The sequence below is a fragment of the Dreissena polymorpha genome, chromosome 7 (genome assembly GCF_020536995.1).
Source record: "Dreissena polymorpha isolate Duluth1 chromosome 7, UMN_Dpol_1.0, whole genome shotgun sequence".
Classification (NCBI taxonomy): domain Eukaryota; kingdom Metazoa; phylum Mollusca; class Bivalvia; order Myida; family Dreissenidae; genus Dreissena; species Dreissena polymorpha.
In genome coordinates this window covers 67,676,750-67,693,965 of record NC_068361.1, presented here as the reverse complement: position 1 = coordinate 67,693,965, position 17,216 = coordinate 67,676,750, and the positions used below count along the sequence as shown (strand labels likewise).

Genomic DNA, 17,216 nt, shown 5'->3' with positions numbered 1-17,216 from the left:
TTTGACTGCTTTTATAATAACCTACATTTCATAACCAGAACTTATTATTGCAATATTTCTAAAAATAAAAAATAAAAACATTAATTAATTAAATCTTCCATTGTGTAGTTCATTAATTTTTGCTTGAAGAATCAGTACTTGATGCTTTAGGAGAAAATCTTGAGATAGGGGATCAAACTTAACAACCCCTTATCACTTCATAGGCACCATCTAATCAATGCAACTGAGAAACATACCTCAGTTTGCCAAAACCTGCCATAAATCTTTATAACTTTCTAAGTATGTTTATTAATGTAATGTTTCCCTTCGCGTAGTTCACGATCTGCATCAAGTGACTCTGCAATAGAGAGAGGTGAATGGACTCCTCAAGAGTTGAACACTAGACTTGGGGACCTAGAAAAAGAACTTATGTAAGTCAATATGCTATGGTATTTGTTGCCTGGCTTACATTAAATTGCTATTGTTACTATTATGTTGCTTTACTGCAGAAGTCACATTGCTATGGTTACTATTGCCTGGCTTTAACATGTGAGTCACATTGCTATGGTAACTAATGCCTGGCTTTACCACAGTAGTCACATGGCTTTTGTTACTGTTGCCTAGCTTTACTGCAGTAGTCACATGGCTTTTGTTACTGTTGCCTAGCTTTACTGCAGTAGTCACATGGCTTTTGTTACTATTGCCTAGCTTTACCACAGTAGTCACATGGCTTTTGTTACTGTTGCCTAGCTTTACTGCAGTAGTCACATTGCTTTTGTTACTGTTGCCTAGCTTTACTGCAGTAGTCACATGGCTTTTGTTACTGTTGCCTAGCTTTACTGCAGTAGTCACATGGCTTTTGTTACTGTTGCCTAGCTTTACTGCAGTAGTCACATGGCTTTTGTTACTGTTGCCTAGCTTTACTGCAGTAGTCACATGGCTTTTGTTACTATTGCCTAGCTTTACTGCAGTAGTCACATGGCTAAGGTAACTTTTGCCTGGCTTTTGTTTACCTGTGAGTGTCAGTCACATTTCTATGGTAACTATGGAAATTATTGCCTGGCTATACCATGGTAGTCACATGACTTTGGTTACTATTGCCTGGCTTTACTGCAGAGGTCACATGGCTAGTGTAACTGTTGTCTGGCTAAGGGTGAATGTCCAGATCTGAGTAATATGGCTATGGATACTGCCTGATTTTAGTCAAATTGATATGGGTACCATTGTCTGTCTTATGTCACATGCCTATGGTAACTTTTTGCCAGTCATGGTGTGAGTCATATGGCTATGGTAACTGTTGCCTGACTTTAGTCAGAACCCTATAATAACTTTTGCCTTGTTTTGAGTGGCATGGCTATCATAGCTTATGCCTAATTTAAGAAAGGTTGCCATGGTAACTTGTGCATGACTTTAGTCACAGTAATATTTTAACTGCCTCCTAGCTTTAGTTAATTTCCCACAGTTATTTTTCCCTGACTTTTATCAGATTGCTATGGTTAACACTGTCTGATTAACAGTGCTGTAGTATCTATTAAAGTAACTGCCACCAAGCTTTAGTCCAGATTGCTTTGTAATATGTCCATGATTGTAATTGGATTACTATGGTAACTGGCAATGCTGGTGGTTGGAATTCTTTTCTTTTTCTCTTTTGGTGCTTGGATTTCTTTTCATTTATTGCTATACTTCTCTAGCTTCTGTTAAATGGAAGTTTTTGTCTTTGTATAAAGTTTTTTTTTGCCACTTATGGTAATTGTAATTTTTAGCAAGGATGTTTTCGGAGAAAACCCGAGCTATTGTCATAGCCAGCTCGTCTGACGTCCGCCGTAGGCGTCGTTCTAAAACCTTAACATTGGCTCTAAAATCAAAGTGCTTCCACCTACAACTTTGAAACTTCATATGTAGATGCACCTTGATGAGTTCTACATGCCACACCCATTTTTGGGTCACTAGGTCAAAGGTCAAGGTCACTGTGACCTCTAATATCAAACTTTAACATAGGCTCTAAAATCAAAGTGCTTCCACCTACAACTTTGAAACTTCATATGTAGTTGCACCTTGATGAGTTCTACATGCCACACCCATTTTTGGGTCACAACTCAAAGGTCAAGGTCACTGTGACCTTCAATATAAAACTTTAACAAAAACCTTTACATTGCCTCTAAAATCAAAGTGATTCCACCTACAACTTTGAAACTTCATATGTAGATGCACCTTGATGAGTTCTACACGCCATGCCCATTTTGGGTCACTAGGTCAAAGGTCAAGGTCACTGTGACCTCTAAAAAAAATAATCTTACAAGCTTTCGCAGCCGAGCGTGGCACCAGTTATGCGTTGCTCTTGTTAATACATGTTGTCAGGAGTTTCTCTTGCAAGTTATAATTTAAGTTCTCTTCATTTTCTAACAGAAACCTTGTATAATATGAAATTTGTACTATTCTTGTAAATAGAACATCATGTATTGTTAATACAAACATGTCAAAGTTATATAAAGATATGTTACATGTATATTTTATTTTGGGATGGATTTGCCTTCTTTTCCTATATATTTTTTATGAATTTAAATTGCTTATTTCAAAATCTATAACCATCTTTAAAGATCACATAAAAATTAAATACACTAATTTCTAACAGTATTTACAGACACCTAATGAAGATTTTATCACAGTTATTATGATATTAGTATGTGTAACTTTTGTATAAAGCGAAATGGGCTTCTAAATGGCATTAATTCGCCTTTATAATGTCACAGATATATTGCTGTCATGAGATGTTTTCGACATTTTTGTGTGTGTTTAATTTGGGTCCGAAACTCTAACCCATTCCAATACTATTAATTATATATTTTTCCTATATATACGCCTAAAAATCTTCATTTGAAAGTTTCCTCTTGAATCTTCTAACATATTACTCTGTAATAAGCAATTAACTCCCTTGATTAAGCCTAATTATGTTATAATAATTTAAGAGCTGTGTAAAACTTGTGTTTTCTCTGAATCAGGCATGTGTATTTTTTAATATTTTACAATGCATAACAGTTTCTTCTGAATTTGTTTGCAAAATGCTCTGTTCTGAGCATGTTTACCCTGAAAGTGTCATTCACGTTTATTTCTTCAAAGTGTCCTTCACATTAAATTCTTTAAAATTTCCTTCACATTTGATTCTTCAAAGTGCCCTTCACATTTAATTCTTCAAAGTGATTTTCATATTTACTTCTTCAAAGTGCTCTTCATATTTAATTATTCAAAGTGTCCTTCAAATTTTATAATTCAAAGTGTCCTTCGAATTTAATTATTTAAAGCGTCCTTCAAATTTAATTATTCAAAGTGTCCTTCAAATTTTATAATTCAAAGTGTCCTTCGAATTTAATTATTTACCAAATACCTGTGGACACATCATCACTTTCTCTGTCATAGCTCTATTGTAATATCACAGAAATAATGAGAAAAAACCTGAAGAGCCTGTTTACATGAGTAATTTCCTGGAAAATGTCATTCCGATTGTCGCAATCACATGTATACTCATGACGACAATTCTGTCTGCGGTTGACATTTTCCGCCGTCTTGAAATGATACTAGGAACTTGTTAAACTCCCTGCAATTGTCTTCTTGAGAGCACTTTGATGCTGTGAGTGTCGTCAGAGAAATAAACCTGTCATTCTCAGAAAGGGGTTAGCTGTGCAGGCTTCTGGTAGTATCAAACAACATTAAAGGTCATGCTTGATAGTGTTGCGAGCTAACTGTTCCGTATTCTTGTCAGGAATAGTTCAATAATAGTTCAATAATAATAATGTGGTTTTTACGCTTATTTACTAAAACGAGGAAAACAAGTCATTTTAAAACTTCATTAATCTTTTATTCTTTAACGTCGAAATTCATAGAAGTTATATTTTCATTAACACAACGTAAACATTAACAGTGTAAATTTCTTAACGGTTCAAATACACCACACAATACGATGATTTCTCAGAAACAAGTCAAATATTTTAAACAATTCTCTCACGCAAGTGTCCAACACTCATTCACCACTAGAGTATACGTTTTAAATAAAATAAACAATCTTTAATATATTAATATAAGATATCTTTGTTGGGTTAAAGTCTATTATTTAGTTACAGTAGCAATTAATATGAACTCAGTTTATATTAAGTTTTTCTTACAAGTTTCTGAATAATTAATAAAAGATGTTATGCCCTTGGTGTTATGGCCTGACTGAACTACTTAATAAAGTTCCTGAAACCTTAAATACTCGAGCGACCCAAAAGGTTGGTCAACGCCCAGTTTTTATGGCCCGACCAAGAATTCTTGGTCGCCTGCCCCAAAATTACTGGTCATGTACCCAAAATAAATGGTCATTGCCCCAAAAAATGGGTCAATGACGTCGATTGACCACAAAAAGTGGTCATGAACGCTCGAAATGCATTGAAACGACATCACGCCAAAAGACACCGCCATATTGGATTTTGAACAAATATTTATGTAAAACAATCTATGGGCGCTTAGAAAGATGGATACACCACTTTAAACAAGTATTTAACAGAGATTACATCATATCTAAAAATAACCTGTTTCATGCTTAGTTCACTGCAGACAATAGTTCAAACCTGACCATAATGCAACGCGACAAATGGCTGCGACCAGATCAGAAATGAGAATGGTCTGACAATAACCTACGAAAATGTACTCATTTATGCATATTCAAATAGATATACGACGAAGATGACAAGGTATGATCACTTAACATTATGTTAGTGTAATACGTGTGAACACACTTAGATATAATGACATAAAATCGAAGATCAAATGCAGTAACAACAACAACAACAGTGGACTTTGCATTAAACGGATGAAATGATTTTAAACAGCTATGTCTTTTGTTTGTATGATGCTCTGTGAAATGAACCAGTTCACATGCAAATTAAATTATGGCTGCTTAAATATTCAACACATGAGTTGTACAGCAATGGGTAAGTTAAGTTATATTCATAATGTGTATAAACAAATGTTAGGTACATTTGATGTTCCTATATGCAGGGCATATCATTACCCCCCTGTCTTTTTGGCAAAACTCCTGTTGCCACAGTCCACAGGTAATTGTAACAAATACTAAAACAGTTTACTGATAAACATATTATTATGCCCCCCTTCGAAGAGGATGAGGTATATTGCTTTGTACATGTCGGTCGGTCCGTCGGTCTGTCGGTCGGTCGGTCCGTTCACCAGATGGTTTCCGGATGGTAACTCAAGAATGCCAACGCCTAGGCTCATGAAACTTTATAGGCACAAGGTCACAGTGACTCGAAACAGTAAAAATGATTTAAGATAAACTATCAATAATGAAACACACTTTAAACAGCAAACAACAATACATTCCTTTTGAAATGTTACATAGCTATGGCTTAGAATGGCTTAAAATTTTCCTCCGTGCAGACAACACCCATCTCGGTAGTATCCCTGCTTTGCATGGCTTAAGCTTGTTGTGGTGTACCACTCTGGTTTGGCCTTCTTTGTTTAGCTTGATGGTGAAGTTGATCTTGGAGAGTTTTGCTGTTACAAGATAGGGACCATCGTATGCCCTTTCCAACTTAGGGTTGACGCCGACCTTCCTAGTTTCATGCAGGCACCACACCACGTCACCGACTTGATAGTGATGAAAGGACAGCTTGGCATCGTAGACTTCTTTGCTGCGTCGAGCGACCTTTCCGATGTGTTTCCTAGCCACCTCGTGGGCTTTCAACATCCTTTCTTGCAGCCGAAGGACGTACTCGCCTGGGTTTTCTTGCTTTGGTGATGCGTCAACATGGCTGTAGATGAGGCTGGCTGGCATGCGGACTTCTCTTCCTAAAGCTAGCAGGTTGGGGGGAAGTTTGGTACTCTCATGTGGGGTCGACCGGTATGCTGCTGCTAGGCAGGCCAAGTGCTGATCCCAGTCTTCCTGTTCGCCAACAAGATACGCTCTAACCATGCTCAACATCGTTCTGTTAAATCTTTCTACTTGTCCGTTGCCTGCAGGATGACGGGCGCTAGTTCTGGACTTCTTGACCTCTAACAGCTTGCACAGCTCCTTGAAGACCCTGCTCTCAAACGCTGCGCCCTGGTCGGAATGTATTGCTAACGGGGTACCCCATCTCGCTATGACATCATTTAGGACCATTGATGCGCACACTTCGGCTGTTTGGTTTGGCACTGGGATGATCTCGACGTATTTTGAAAAGACGTCCGTTACCACGAGAATGTACCGATTACCGCGCGGAGTGACTGGGAACGGCCCAGTAAAATCGATCGCTAGGACGTCCCAGGGTGCGCCAGACCTGACATGACCCATAGGCGCCCTAGGCGGTTTTTGTGGCTTTTTATCAGCGTCACAAACGGAACAACTGGCAACATATACACGCACATCAGCCTTAATATTGAACCAGTAATAACCTAATGCTAACCTTGCCCTAGTTCGCTTGACCCCTAAATGACCAGAGGTCACACTGTCATGCATTCTACTTAATACCAACTTTCGCAGTGTGTACGGGACAATCAGCTGAAGGCAATCGTGTGTTTCGTTTACCCGCTGAAACTTCCTATATAGCACGTTTTCTACTAGTACGAGCGAGTCTCGTATCACCCAGTAATGACGTGTCTCTGGACTCAACGTTACCATTTCATCAACCGGCGCTTTAATACCATCGCGTATCACACTATAAATTTTAGCTATATAAGGGTCATCACTCTGCATGGCTGCCATTGTTACGCTTGTGAATTCGGTTGCCCATGTGTGCAGAGTAGAACTTCCCCTGTCATCCGATGGACCTGGCTTTGGCACCTCACACTCGCTACTTTTAACACTCTTGATCACAGGCGCGTTTTCGGTTAAAACGACAGGCGTTACGCAATCGTCTTCAGGTGACCCCGCATTCACTTCACCTTCTTCCTTTTCGTTTGGTTTCAACAGCATTAGTTCAGCTCTCCTTCGGCATTTCTTGCATGGGCCGCACTTCAACGGTTCGCTTGTATCTACGTCGCTGCACGTACAGAACCGGGGACTTTCACAGCGCGATAAAGCGTCACAGTGGGCTTGCTTATTACCTGCTCTATATTCGATGGAAAAGTCATACACGGCCAGAATCTCAATCCATCTCGCGATTTTCCCACTTGGTTCCTTTAAACTAAAGAGCCATATCAACGATTGGTGATCTGTTCTTACAATAAAATGCCGCCCCAGCAAATACTGCCTGAAATACTGGATGAAGTATACTGCCGCTAAAAGCTCTTGCTCAGTTATGCAGTAATTCTTCTCGGCTTTATTCAGCCCCCTGCTGGCTAGGCAATAACTCGCTCGCGACTCTGCTGTTCTTGGCTTAACACCGCGCCGATCCCCGTGCCGGACGCATCGACGTCGAGGTAAAATGTCCCACCCTCATTCAGTGGATGTCCCATGACGTTTTCGCTAATAAGAGCATCCTTGATTCGTTTAAACGCCATATCACACGCATTGTTCCATTCGAAAATTGGCCTCCTTTCTCGTCAGATCAATCAAAGGTCACACGATTTTAGCGTAATCTTTTACAAATCGACGATAGTACGAACCAGTAGCCACAAACTGTTTAACCTGCTTCGCGTTTCCGGGCTTTGGCCAATTGACAATTTTTTCAATTTTCGTCGGATCGGGACTTATCCCCTCTCCTGAGACTACGTGACCCAGAAAAATGACTTTTGACTGGAGAAGGCGGCACTTATCTGACTTAAGCTTCAGTTCTCAAAAGGTTTTCCAGCCACGTGGATCCGAACAACACAATGTCATCAATGTAAACTAAACACGTTAGCCAAGTTAAACCTTGTAACGCCAGTTCCATTGTACGCTGGAAGGTGCTTGCAGCGTTATTTAAACCGAAAGGCATTGTTTTCATCTCGTATTGACCATACTTACAGCAAAAAGCGCTCTTAGGAATGTCATCCTTCTTTAACGGTATTTGAAAATACCCTGACGTAAGGTCAAAACAGCTGAAGAAGCTTGACCCGGCCACAGCGTCTAAACAATCTTGGATTCATGGTAGCGGAAACCCGTCTGGCTTCACCAATGCATTGACCCTTCTATAATCGACGCAAGGTCGTATAGCGCCAGATTTCTTCTTTACTAAAACGATTGGGCTGGCCCAAGGGGATGTACTTTTCTGAATAACGCCTTTCTTAAGCAAATCTTCAAGTGCTTTCTTTTCTTCTTCTGCGTACGCTAATGGAACCCGCCTTGGTCGCTGTTTAACGGGAGCTGCGGTACCTGTGTTTATGGCATGCTCAGATAGATGTGTAAGTCCCAAGTCCCATTCGTCTTTTGAGAACGTGTCTGCGTATTTAACTAACAACCCAGCTATAACGGATTGTTGCTCTTCCGTTTTTCCGACGACTGATTCTTCAAACAGTGATTTCAGGTGTGGGGGCACGTCCATTGCATTGGCAACCGGTAAGTCTGAAATACGGCTGTCCTTTTGAACTGTCATCAACTGTACTCTTCTCACCGTTGTGATGTTATCTCGCTCACCTTCGTTTTCTTCATTTGCTATAACCCCTGTACAACAATCTATCCTCTCTGCCTCTCCGATTTCTGCATGGTGCCGCAACGTTACGCTCGTTGAGAAAGGGTTCAAAACTTTTACCTTACAGGTGACTGCTCTGTTTATGTTCACTAAGGTTGCAGCCATTACCAATGGGTAACGCTGAACGAAACCCACTGTGGGTTCAATGATAAAATTTTCTTCTTTGTCTTTATCGTCAGCCTCATCGCGTTCAACATAAACATCAACCACCACTTCTGAGAGCCCCGGGATGGCAACATCTTCTGCAACGGTGACTTTCCGTAGCCTCCTTGTAGCGGGTATCAATGGGATTTCTTTCCCTTTTAGCTTGATTATATTCTTGCTTAGGAAGATGTCCGTCTGTCCGTCCTTCTCCCCAGCCAACACATCCAACCCTAGTAGCACTTCGTCCTCAATGTCGGCCACAACTGCTTGACAGATCACCTTTACTGGGCCTAATATAAGATTAAATTCTCCCACCCCCTTCTCACGTATTGGTGAACCACCTGCCCCACGCAGCTTGACTGACCCCTTTAGGACCGGCTTGTCCTTAGTGCTCAGCTGGTCATACACGCGACTGGATACTACCGACCTCAAAGCACCTGTGTCGGCGGTGAAGGTCACTGGTGTCTCCCCTATCCACCCTCGGATATAAACGCCAGTGGTCAGCTCTGCTCCCCCCTTCACTCCAGCACAGGGTACTTAGCTCTCCGCCTCGCTTACCCCCGTGTGTTGTTGCTCGCCCTTTAAATCACCGTTGTCTTCGTTTCCTAACAGGACCTCCCTCTGGGCACGAGAGAAGCCCCTCTCTCGTTTAAACTGTTTGCTATTCTGATAGTATTCTTTGGAAAAAAATCGAAGAAAATGCTAATTTTAGAAATTCAGCAGACGACATTTTAGCAGACGACAAATTTCCCAGCATGCAAAGGCTTAAGAAAGGTTTTCCATGAACTAGGCTCAATTCAGCGTCACCAGTCTAAATACTTTGGCCTTGCTGAAATATAGCATAATTTGCTTTAATTTCCGGTTTATATGATTATTTTATTTTGCTTTAACTATTTACTTTATGTTGTTAAATACTTATGCTTTCAGTTGTGTTAAATACATGCTTTATGAACAGCCTCTGGTTCTTTGCTGTATGCAATGCTTCAGAAAAAGCTTTGATTTATATGTATTGTGATTAGCATTGTATTTTACTTTTTGTAACCGTCATTTTATACAAATTGTATATTTGTTCTGTGAATTGTAAAACAAATATTTTGATTTTAGTTATGTAAATTAATGATGGCATGCTTAGATTTATTACACTTGATTGTATATGAATGAATTGTTTCAGTGCCAAACTTCATTTTGCGTAATAAAATACTTTCAGGTATTGTAATAGCCAGCTTATCGTCCTACGTCCGACGTCCGCATAGTGCTAAAACCTTAACATTTTGTTAAGGTTTTGAACATTGGCTCTTAAATCCAATTGCTTCCACCTACAACTTTGAAACTTCATATGCACCTTGATGAGTTCTACACGCCACACCCATTTTTGGGTCACTAGGTCAAAGGTCACTGTGACCTTTAAAAAAATATATTCTGACAAGCTTTCATTTATTCAAAACTGCACCCGTAGCTGAGTGCGGCACCCGTTATGCGGTGCTCTTGTTGTTGTTTCATTCTTTTTTGGATTGCTATTAATATGCCTTTAGCTTTGCAAAGTATATGTCTATAGCTTAGTAATAAATTTGTCTTCAGTGTTGTAAATACTTCAGCTTTTTAAATATATTTTCTTTCACTTTTGTAATTAGATTGTCTTCTTCTTTCTGGCCTTCTGTTTTGTAAAAATATTAACTTATTTTTTATGCTCCCCCAAACAATTTTTGGGGGGACATATAGTCGCCACTTCGTCCGTCCGTGTGTCCGTCTGTCTGTGCACAATTTTTGTCCGGGCTATTTCTCAGCAATTAATGACTGGAAGTCAATGAAACCTTATGGGAAGCTTCACTACCAAGAGGAGATGTGCATATTATCAGCGGGTTCTGGTCGGATGATTTTTCACAGAGTTATGGCCCTTTGAAATTTTCTATAAAAAATTGTGTCCCCCCAACTATTGTGCCCTCAAGACGTTTCCTTTTATCTGAATATATAGTGCAATATTGTGACAAAAAAAACCTTTGCGGAGCATCACCCGTCTCCGACGGTTTCTTGTTTGTAAACTGTTGTCAGATTTGTTAAATACAGTGATCTAAGCCTTGCAAAGTATCTTTCCTCCAGCTTTGCAACAAACAAAAGAATGATCATCTTAAAAAACACACACATTTCCTTCAGATTCCTGAATATCATCCCATTTGTGCAAAAAGGTACCATTTAGTTTTTAAATATGAACAGTTATTTACAGGAATTGTGAATATTACATGTATATATATTTCTGATCCATATGATTTTGAAAAGGTTTGTTATAAAGTTTTGCAGGTATTTTAAATAATGTTATAGAAATCTGTTCTTAAAATAATTCTATTTTAAACATTTGTAGTAATGATAGACTGTTTACTATGTGAATTACTTAAAGCAACAACAGAAAAGCCAAATATTTAATATTAATAAACGTGTACAGAATTTTCAAGAATGAACAGAGACTACTTTATGTTAAATACTTAATTATGTACAGACCAGGGATGGAAATTAGTGGTTGCCCGTGAGCCCGAGGCAAGTAGATTTTAGCATGGGCAACTTAAATTCAAAAGTTGGTAGTCCAGCCGGGCAACTAACTTTTTATGCCCCCCTTCGAAGAAGAGGGGATATATTGCTTTGCTCATGTCGGTCTGTCTGTCGGTCCGCCCACCAGGTGGTTGTCAGATGATAACTCAAGAACGCTTGGGCCTAGGATCATGAAACTTCATAGGTACATTGATCATGACTCGCAGATGACCCCAATTTTTTTTTTTTAATCTAATAAATTACCACACCCCACATTATACCCCCCTCTCACTCCCCCCTACCCCCCCCCACCCCCCCACCCCCCCCCAATTTTTTTTTTAAACATCTTATAAATAACCACACCGCACATTATAACCCCCTCTCACCCCCCCCTACCCCCCACCCAAATTTTTTTTTTTTTTTTAAATCTTATAAATTTCCACACCCCACATTATACCCCCCCTCTCACTCCCCCCCCCCCCTTGATCATGACTGGCAGATGACCCCTATTGATTTTCAGGTCACTAGGTCAAAGGTCAAGGTCACAGTGACTCGAAATAGTACAATGGTTTCCGGATGATAACTTACATTAGGTCAAAGGTCAAGGTCACAGTGACAAAAAACGTATTCACACAATGGCTGCCACTACAACTGACAGCCCATATGGGGGGCATGCATGTTTTACAAACAGCCCTTGTTTAAGCTTGAAACATTCAAGTACAATTAAACATTTAATAAAATTGGCGACTGTTAATTACTAATTTTAATAATATTTATTCATAAAGGCCAAGGAAATTATTCAACTCAGACTCAAATTAAGACATTATACACAGAAAGAGTGTAATGTAAGCAATTTTGTTCAGTTATCTTTTATTTAAAGAAAGTACATATTAGATACGCATGGCAATACATGTACGTTGTACTGGGCTCGTTAGTCTTTAGCTGGGCAACCAAAATAGTAAAGATGGTTGCCCGTGTGGGCAACCAATTGTAAAACGTTAGTTTCCATCCCTGCAGACATGTACAGGCATGCTTAAAAATGCTCAATATAATTATAAGAAATATACCATATAATTTGTTATGCTTTATATACACATGGTTATACAATGACCTGATTTGTTTAATGGGAACAGGGATGTAATAGGGATGTCACAGGGATGTATGTAACAGGGATGTAACAGTGATGTAACAGGGATGTAATATGGCTTTTGATTTTAGATGGCATCAGGGATGTACAGTTTTATTGAATCAGGGATATTATGAGACTTGTAATGTTGATATGTAAGAGACTAATAATATAAAGGTGCAAACACTGCTAATGTAAAATATGATCAGTGCTGGAACCGAATTTTGAAGGGCCTTTGCAAACAGTTTGGATCCAGGTGAGACGCCACAAAATGTGGCGTCTCATCAGGATCCAAACTGTTCGCTATTCTGATAGTACTCTTTGAAAAAAAATCGAAGAATATGCTAATTTTAGAAATTAAGCAGACAACATTTTAGCAGACGACAAATTTTACAGCATGCAAAGGGTCAAATATGATCAGTGCTGTTGTTTCCAGTTCCACGAAGTGTGAGCTGGCCAAGGTCCTAAACCGTCAGACATGCTATCAGGAGATGTTGCTACAGAAGGATGAGGCTTTGAAAGACTTGGAGGGGCAACGACAGGACAACCAGCAACAGCATGACAAGAATAGGTGGGTAAAACAGGGCAACAACAGTAGGACACCAGCAACAGCATGACAAGAACAGGTAGGTAAAACATGGCAACAACAATTGGACAACTTGCAACATGATGACAAGAACAGGTAGGTAAAACATGGCAACAGCAATCAGACAACTTGCAACATGATGACAAGAACAGGTTGGTAAAACAGGGCAACAACAGTCGGACACTCAGCAACATGATGACTTAATAACAGGTTGGTAAAACAGGGCAACAACAGTCAGACACTCAGCAACATGATGACAAGAACAGGTTGGTAAAACAGGGCAACAACAGTCAGACACTCAGCAACATGATGACAAGAACAGGTTGGTTAAACAGGGCAACAACAGTCGGACACTCAGCAACATGATGACTTAATAACAGGTTGGTAAAACAGGGCAACAACAGTCGGACACTCAGCAACATGATGGCAAGAACAGGTGGGTAAAACAGGGCAACAACAGTCAGACACTCAGCAACATGATGACTTAATAACAGGTTGGTAAAACAGGACAACAACAGTCAGACACTCAGCAACATGATGACAAGAACAGGTTGGTAAAACAGGGCAACAACAGTCAGACACTCAGCAACATGATGACTTAATAACAGGTTGGTTAAACAGGGCAACAACAATCAGACACTCAGCAACATGATGACAAGAACAGGTTGGTAAAACAGGGCAACAACAGTCAGACACTCTGCAACATGATGACTTAATAACAGGTTGGTAAAACAGGACAACAACAGTCAGACACTCAGCAACATGATGACAAGAACAGGTTGGTAAAACAGGGCAACAACAGTCAGACACTCAGCAACATGATGACTTAATAACAGGTTGGTTAAACAGGGCAACAACAGTCAGACACTCAGCAACATGATGACAAGAACAGGTGGGTAAAACAGGGCAACAACAGTCAGACACTCTGCAACATGATGACAAGAACAGGTGGGTAAAACAGGGCAACAACAGTCAGACACTCAGCAACATGATGACAAGAACAGGTGGGTAAAACAGGGCAACAACATTGACACAAGAATAGGTAAAACAGAGCAACAACAGTGGCACAAGAAGAGTTTAATGAAACAATTTTACAATAGCCAGACTACACATTATTATCATTTAACTCGTATGCCTCAGATAGCAATGGTATTGTGACAATATGCAGAAGGCACGTGTCACTCGTGTCGGCTCAAGCTCAAGGTCACATGTGAATCAAAAGTTTGAGGTTCCATTTTTTTGTTTGCTCCGTATCTTTTTTTTATAAAACTTGACTTCATTATTTTGGTCAGTGAACCAATTTGCAGAAAACACTTGCTAGTCATACCAGCTTAAGGTTGTCACAATTATTGGTTACATGTTTTTGTTTCCAGTTTCATTTTTGTATTTTCTCTATATCCTTATTTATCTTTGCTCAAATGTTTTAGGCTAGTATTCCATCTGTCCGTATCTGCAAAAATATAGAACAAGTTGAAATGCTCTGCGCTTATTCCATTCATCCGCATCTGCATATCCGCACGCGCAATAGGCGTCCGCAAAAGAACGCTCAAGTAAGCATTCTAATGCAGATGCTGACAAGATACGGACGGCATTTAGCACAATGAGGGGAAAGCTCTCATCTAAAAAATCAACTGAAATACTAATCGAATTCAAAAAAAAATTACCCGCAATTATACAACCAACGCAGTTCTGCATATCGGGACTCTGATTCCTATTCAAATGTAAAAGGAGCGCTTTTCCACAATTTTGTGAAAATTAAAGTGACATATTTTACATTAACACTATTTCGCATGAACAACAGCAGCACCAATTAACAAAACATGGCAAAACTCTTCTTCTGTATACATGTTTTCAGTTCAGAAGTTTTCCCAAAAAAGAAAGATACGTTCGGCGTATGCGGATAAATGGATTATAGTGTCTGTATTATGATTTTGCGGATGCGGATATGGATGCGGATAGATGGAATACTGGTCTTACTCATTGTTATTTAGCCGAAGTCGGGTCAAACAAAATGTTCTTCTGTCTTTGTATACAACAAGTCATCCATACTGCTTTTATCTGCAACATAACATTGAAGCACAAATTTAAGTTATGTTTTAAGGCACAAATTTGGTGAAGTGTACTTTGACTTTTTATAAGATTTCTTACGTATATAACTTTCATCAGCCAAACTAAGCAATGTCTTCGATACAGCAGAAGCCGGGAAAACAAGAAAAACATCAATCAATGGTTCATAGAGTGCTATTGTCTTGTATTGGAAAAGAACATGGAACTGATGAGAAAATAGTCTAGCATTAACCCAATAATGTTACAAGTTCAACACCTATATCTGTCTCATACGAACCATTCAGGAAAATAATCAGTTTTCTAGACTGTAAAAATTGGGTTAATATATAGGAATTGATTGTTTAGTCAAAGTTTATTACTTAAAAAATAGATGATTCAACAGAACAGGAAAAAAGTGTGTTCATATCCATTCTAAAAAACCTAAATTAAATATCAAAGGGTCTAAAAATAAGCAATAACAATGGTTGTTCAATTCATGTGTTTCCTTTAAGTGACCCTTAATCGAAAGCTCCATTTACCATTGAATGCTTTCAAAAAGGACTATTTTGCAGCATTTTTTTTAATTGTAGCCATCTTTCTTACCAAATAACATATTGGTTAAATATAACAGTTCAGTTACATGTAATATTTATGATAACAAGGTTTTTACAACATAAACATGATTAAATGGAAATCATTGTCAGTAAATAAAAAGAATTTACTTAATTTCAATTGTGATTTTTACTAATTAGTCACTAAAGACAAAACTATATTTTAAAAAATGTTCAGAATGCATGAATTTAATACAAACAACTTGATGTGTTTACTTAAGGACTGTAAACCCTTCCTCACTTAGAAGCAAAGTAAAAATGGCTATGTGCAAACAGCATAATACCAGAACAGCCTGCGAGTAACTTGCAGTCTGTTTAGGTTTTATGCTCTTTACTGCTCATCAATTAATAATGATTGGAAATGAAGCCTTTAAAACTTGAATTTACCGGAAGCAAGAAAGGTATTTAATTAAATGTAACTTTCTAAGGGACTACAAATGCGTCCAAATACGTATCTAAGTGGGAAAGGGTTAAGGACCTTTACAAATCTGGTACCTGCTGTGTTACAGGTCGCCAGTGAAGAGCAGCAAGGCTATGAAGGAGTTTGAGGAACGAGTGAGGGTCCTGCAGAACCAGAACAGGTTCCTGAACGAGGAGGTGAAGAAACTGGCAAGGCTGAGGCTGCAGGAGCATGGGGCCTTCCAGGAACAGAACACGTGAGTTGTGACTTGAAAGGGACACGTGAGTGGGGAACAGAACAATGATAAGGGGCTTGATAGGAACAGAACATGTGAGTGGGGTACAGAACACGTGAGTTTTGACTTGAAAGGGACACGTTACGTACAGAACACATGAGTTGTGACTTGAAAGGGACACATGAGGTACAGAACACGTGAGTTGTGACTTGAAAGGGACATGTGAGTGGGGTACAGAACACATGATAAGGGGCTTGATAGAAACAGAATATGTGAGTTGTGACTTGCAAGGGACACGTGAGTGGGGTACAGAACACATGATAAGGGGCTTGATAGGAACAGAACAAGTGAGTTGTGACTTGAAAGAGACATGTGAGGTACAGAACATGTGAGTGGTGACTTGAAAGGGACAGGTGAGTGGGGAACAGAACACAAAAGTGGGCAACAGAACACATAAGTCGGGAACAGAACATGTTAGTAGGGGAACAGAACATGTGAGTGGGGTAACAGAACATGTTAGTAGGGGAACAGAACATGTGAGTGGGGTAACAGAACATGTTAGTAGGGGAACAGAAAATGTCAGTGGGGTAACAGAACATGTGAGTGGGGTAACAGAACATGTTAGTAGGGGAACAGAACATATGATCGGGGTAGCAGAACATGTGAGTGGGGGAACAGAACATGTGAGTGGGGTAACAGAACATGTGAGTGGGGGAACAGAACATGTGAATGGGGTAACAGAACATGTGAGTGGGGTAACAGAACATGTGAGTAGGGGAACAGAACATGTGAATGGGGTAACAGAACATGTTAGTAGAGGAACAGAACATGTGAGTGGGAGAACAGAACATGTGAGTGGGGTAACAGAACATGTTAGTAGGGGAACAGAACATGTGAGTGGGGGAACAGAACATGTAAGTAGGGGAACAGAACATGTGAGTGGGGGAACAGAACATGTTAGTAGGGGAACAGAACATGTCAGTGGTGTAA

The 17,216-nt window shown here is 39.5% G+C and overlaps 1 protein-coding gene across 1 annotated transcript in view; it reads left to right on the top strand.

Moving 5' to 3' along the window:
• The window catches only part of LOC127839791 (uncharacterized), a 173,090-nt gene that overhangs the window by 73,760 nt on the left and 82,114 nt on the right, over window positions 1-17,216 (top strand). The window contains 3 exon segments of the mRNA XM_052368178.1: window positions 315-410; window positions 12,785-12,919; window positions 16,101-16,247. Coding sequence (XP_052224138.1) covers window positions 315-410; window positions 12,785-12,919; window positions 16,101-16,247 — 378 coding nt within the window.